The 5,616-nt window shown below is 49.0% G+C and overlaps 1 protein-coding gene across 1 annotated transcript in view; it reads right to left on the reverse strand.

Moving 5' to 3' along the window:
* TMC6 (transmembrane channel like 6) overlaps positions 1–5,616 on the reverse strand; it is a 55,470-nt gene that overhangs the window by 28,121 nt on the left and 21,733 nt on the right. Inside the window, exons 11-14 of the mRNA XM_018572833.1 lie at positions 3,415–3,567; positions 3,074–3,246; positions 2,104–2,185; positions 34–131 (exon numbers count right to left, since the gene is read on the reverse strand). Coding sequence (XP_018428335.1) covers positions 34–131; positions 2,104–2,185; positions 3,074–3,246; positions 3,415–3,567 — 506 coding nt within the window. The remainder of the gene's footprint in view (positions 1–33; positions 132–2,103; positions 2,186–3,073; positions 3,247–3,414; positions 3,568–5,616) is intronic.

The raw sequence follows: 5,616 nt of genomic DNA on the forward strand, positions 1-5,616 counted from the left end.
GGGTGCAGCTACAGCTTGAACTGACAGATTTACCTCAATAGCTGCTCTCCAAACAGAGTGTCCAGCAGATTGAAAATCAGATCCATGATGACAAAGCGGTACAACTCCTGACCCACCAGCGTCTCCCAGCACTGAAACACAACAAATACTGGACTCAGCACCAGGACGTAGATTATAATAAGAACAGAAAAGGTCTCATGAATGAGAAATCCGCAGGGTGCCCGCTCTCATGTCATCCTCCTATGAACTTTTCATTTTTAGTGGGTAGGAAAGTCCCAACACCTACTTCATACACCCATTCCATATTCCCATCTACAGAGAAGAGCATTAGAAATCGCCGGCCTTTTCTGAACACACCAGGACTGAAATCTCCTACGTAGCTTCCCTTTCTCTGTACAGTTCATGAGGGGGCTGGGGAGTTGCACTTGCCATAATTAAAGTGACAGTAAACTCCGGAGTTAAATCTTAAAAACCCCTCCGAGTCCCCGAACTCCGAGCAACAATGTATCTGATTTGTGTATCACTCGGCTGGAGATCCTCCAATCATCTCTGACACTGTCCTTCCTTCTGGAGGGGGGCTACGTCTGTTCCCCATGGTCCCTGTGTGTGTTGTAGTCACCGCTCCAAGCACCCCCTCCCCCCCGGGATGGACTACAATCTCAGTGCAAATCAGTAAACATGAGATTGTAGTCCATCCCGGAGGGCGGAGCTTGGAGCGGTGACTACTTTACCACACACACAGGGACCATGGGGAACAGACGTAGCCCCCCCTCCAGAAGGAAGGACAGTGTCAGAGATGATTGGAGGATCTCCAGCCGAGTGATACACAAATAAGATACATTGTTGTTCAGAGTTCGGGGACTCGGGGGGGATTTTTAAGATTTCACTCCGGAGTTTAGCGTCACTTTAACCCGGTCTTTAGCACTGTCTGTCCTAACAAAGGGTTAAAGGTCTCCAGGCTTGGGTGATGCATTGTATAATAATGTGCCATCTCTATGTCTTGTCCCTCAAGTTGCCCGTAGAGTCCTGTGTGTGATCCCGCTCCACAGAAACGGTTATAAAAGGCAGAAATATTGGGGTAAAAAATACATTTTTTTTAGGTATGCAAATTTGACTGCAAAAGTGGAAATACACTTTAAATCCGGACAATTCAATACCGACTCCCTGATCCCGCTTCTAGCTAATGCGCAACATATATTATTACAAGCCCAAATCCGCAGTCACATGACGGGCCGTGTCCCGAGTCTTCTATCTTCAGGTCTGTAGTGTGGGGACGGTGGTACTTCCAGCTCCCACGTCAGTTCCTAGTGACTCCCCATTGGCTCCATCAAAAGGATTATTATGACCTAACGCGAGGGGTGACAACAAGACCGGTCGGCGATCACCGGCCTCCAGCAGATCACGGCAGTGAATTAGGGCATTGGGCTTCATTGACACAGGCGGTGGACTTTACGCACCCCTCAGAAAGGTGTCTGCGGCGGATCGCCTCTCACAGGTGGCTGAACGTCGGTTTGCAGGTTCAGGAGGCGGTAAGGTGGTTTTAGGCCCGGTTCACGCCTGGGCGTGTTGTAGCGCGTTCCTACGCTCTGCAAAACGCTCAAACACCGAAATCCCATTGTTTCCTATGGGTACGGTTCACACCCGGGCGTATTACAGCGCGTATGAACGCGCTACAAAACGCCCTACGCCCAAAGAAGTACAGGAGCTTCTTTGGGGCGTTTTTGTCGCGAGTTTCCATTGGGATACAGCCAGGTAGCCCTCGGAAACGCGCGTTTGTCACGCGTTTTTTTACCGCGGTAGAAACGTGCGTCACGAAACGCGCATAATCGATACGCCTAGGTGTGAACCCAGCCTTACATTTACCATACGGTGCCGCATGCCGAGCGTTGGCGCAGGTTATTATGGCACGGTCCCATTGACTTCTATGGCCGCATTTGGACCGGGGGGCTTGCAGGGCTCCCCCTAGCCCAAATTTCATCTGATTGTGTGCAAATTGGCTGAAATTGGAGCCGCTAATGGCCAGCTCAACTCTCCGGCAGTGACCGCCATGTTGGCGTGACAGCCCAGTCACCCCTGGAACGTGAATGCAATCGGATGGCAAACCTTATACTCCGCGTGATTGGCCTTCCTTTTTAACCAGTGGTAACACAGAACGCCGAGGACGACAATCTTCAGCATAAGATTCCTGGTAAAAAAAATAAAAACGTTCATCAAGATCGTCAACAATAACAAAAACTTAAATGTTAAAGAAGTACTCCGCCTAAAACCAATACTCCACATATGGATGCATATTCATGAGGAGAACGAGTCATGTGATGGGCATGTGTCACAGAGACGGGTCTCCCAAATGAAATCCCCGGCTCCCATGTTTTACATTTGCTGGCGTCAGACTAGCAGGGGGCGTCCCTGTTTTCTGATCGTTAGATTTGTCCCCTCCATCCTGGCCCCTCCGGCCCTAGTGCGTGCCGATACACCTCCCCAACCCTTCCCCCGCACATCGGGTTCCATGTTCTCAACCTCAGCGCGCTCCCTCTCTGCGCTCTTAGGTGGTCACACTTTCCAGACAAATCCGATGTAAACCCTAAAAATGTCCTTCTCTTACTTGGTCCCTTAAAGGAGAACTACGAGGTCAGGGCTTTTCCCCATGACGGGAGGACACAAACTAGCGTCCTTCCGTCACCCTAAGCTCAGTATATAGGGAGCTACAGCTCACAGTTATCTGCTCAGCAAAGGGCAAAAAACATACCTGTTGATCCTGCCAGAAATCTTATGTGATGATGACAGTTGTTATCAGTCCTGTTATCAGCCCTGCGAACTACAGCTCACCCCCCGCTATGTTATGTAGATGAGGAGGGGAGCAGGTGTTCTGCAGCCCCAACAAACCTCCTGTTTGTCGCCCTCCATTGATACTGTATGGGGGGTGAGTGTTGTCACCCCAGGACAGGAAGTGTGTTACTGGCAGGATCACCAGGTGATGATAAAGGGGATAAATAAACGAATGCAGCCGCCGCATGCAAGGACTGGGAAGCTGCAATAGAGGACGTTATTGGTGGCTTTAGATACGGACTCTTACCTGCAGATGGCAATGTACACTTCCAGTATAGGAGAGTCCAGGCGCTCCCAGCGCCGCAGGGCGTGATACATGTACGGCAGTAAAAGGTTACACAGAGACACGGCCAACGGCAGCAACAGGAACATGGCTTCCCCCTCCAGGTCTCTCTCACTCCTCATCCGCGCCCGATGATCCTGCACAAATCACAAACGCAGAATGGTCAGAGCCGCGGCGAACCGCCAATCCCACCACTTGTGAGAAGCCAACACCTGACCCCGGGGGGAGGATCCATTCAGATCCAGAGCGGCCCCAAGCAACACAAGTCCCTGGGCTAGTGAAAGCAGAGTCCACCAAGAACGTACCTTGTGCAGATACTCTGAAAGGACGTAGACGGCCACGGCGGAGCCCAACCAGCTGGCCATGCACAGAGTCCAGGAGAAGACGTGAATGCAGATGGTTTGCATCTTCTTCCTGAGATCAGGACGGCGCTCGCACATCAGCTCGCTCAGCAGCTCCTGCAAAGAACACCCAATAAAGCCGAGAATGAAAGCAGACCAACGATAGATGCCGTAGCAAGCCTAGTTCACATGGCCAACCGTAGATGGATGCCATAGTAATTCTAGTTCATACGACCAACCGTAGATGGATGCCATAGTAATTCTAGTTCACATGGCCAACCGTAGATTGATGCCATAGTAATTCTAGTTCACATGGCCAACCGTAGATGGATGCCATAGTAATTCTAGTTCATACGACCAACCGTAGATGGATGCCATAGCAATTCTAGTTCACATGGCCAACTGTAGATGGATGACATAGTAATTCTAGTTCATACGACCAACTGTAGATGGATGCCATAGTAATTCTAGTTCACATGGCCAACCGTAGATGGATGCCATAGTAATTCTAGAACATACGGCCAACCGTAGATGGATGCCATAGTAATTCTAGTTCATACGACCAACCGTAGATGGATGCCATAGTAATTCTAGTTCACATGGCCAACCGTAGATGGATGCCATAGTAATTCTAGTTCATACGGCCAACCGTAGATGGATGCCATAGTAATTCTAGTTCATACGGCCAACCGTAGATGGATGCCATAGCAATTCTAGTTCACATGGCCAACCGTATATGGATGCCATAGTAATTCTAGTTCATACGACCAACTGTAGATGGATGCCATAGTAATTCTAGTTCACATGGCCAACCGTAGATGGATGCCATAGTAATTCTAGAACATACGGCCAACCGTAGATGGATGCCATAGTAATTCTAGAACATACGGCCAACCGTAGATGGATGCCATAGTAATTCTAGTTCATACGACCAACCGTAGATGGATGCCATAGCAATTCTAGTTCACATGGCCAACCGTAGATGGATGCCATAGTAATTCTAGAACATACGGCCAACCGTAGATGGATGCCATAGTAATTCTAGAACATACGGCCAACCGTAGATGGATGCCATAGTAATTCTAGTTCATACGACCAACCGTAGATGGATGCCATAGCAATTCTAGTTCACATGGCCAACCGTAGATGGATGCCATAGTAATTCTAGTTCATACGGCCAACCGTTGATGGATGCCATAGTAATTCTAGTTCGTATGGCCAACCGGAGATGGATGCCGCAGTAATTCTAGTTCATATGGCCAACCGTACAACAGTTTTCTTGTTCAATAGTTTTTACTGAACAATACTGAACATACAAAGGAGCAGGAACATACATATATACTCCGCCATTGGTGCCATGTGGAATTAGGGCCAACAAAGCCTCTTCTCTAAGATGTCTCACCATGAAGTGAAAGAAGAATATGTGTTTATTTCTCCAACATCCCCCAAGACAAATATTACCAACGCTTTGGAGTCTCACCATGTCCCTTCCTTAAAACGCTACAATGAGGAAGGATCACTCTACAGGACGACTGCATCGTCTAGAGGAAGGAACCTTGCGAGGTGCCAAAACAATGGCAATATTTGTCTTAGAGAGTCAAAATGGAGAAGGTCTATGGAAGTCTATTGGTGTTCTTTGGTATGGCTCAGAGGGGTGGAGGCCTATGTCGTAGTGGAAAGTTACAGAGTCTGAAGATTGAAGATGGGAATGTGTGTTTGTGGGTCAACCCGACCATCTTCTCTGATCTATACGCCCAAGGCTCTAGGGTTAGGCTGAGATTAGGCTACCCATGGGGACCAGAGAGTGGGAGATGTTTCATCTAGCAAAGTCATTGACAAATGTGGACTCACCTTCAGCTGCATGTAAATGTTCTCCTTCTGCCTGTGCACACATCGGATCCGGTTCACTTTGAAGTCCCAAGAACCGAACACTTTCAGAGCCACGGCTCCGGAGAAGAAGCCGACCCTAAAACTCTCACCAAATGAACACGACATCCTGGAAGGTGACAAAGGACAATGGGGAGGCGTCAAGGTTATCTAGCAAGGCGATGCAGAGAGCAGCAATACACCACGAGCACGCAGCGGAGCCAGTCTAGTGAACGATGGATTCCGATTGGCGGTTATGGATTGCAGCACTTCCCCTGTTATCAGAGCCGTAGCCAGCTG

Source organism: Nanorana parkeri, unplaced genomic scaffold, assembly GCF_000935625.1.
Source record: "Nanorana parkeri isolate BGI_ZX_2015 unplaced genomic scaffold, ASM93562v1 scaffold2145, whole genome shotgun sequence".
In the NCBI taxonomy this organism is placed as follows: domain Eukaryota; kingdom Metazoa; phylum Chordata; class Amphibia; order Anura; family Dicroglossidae; genus Nanorana; species Nanorana parkeri.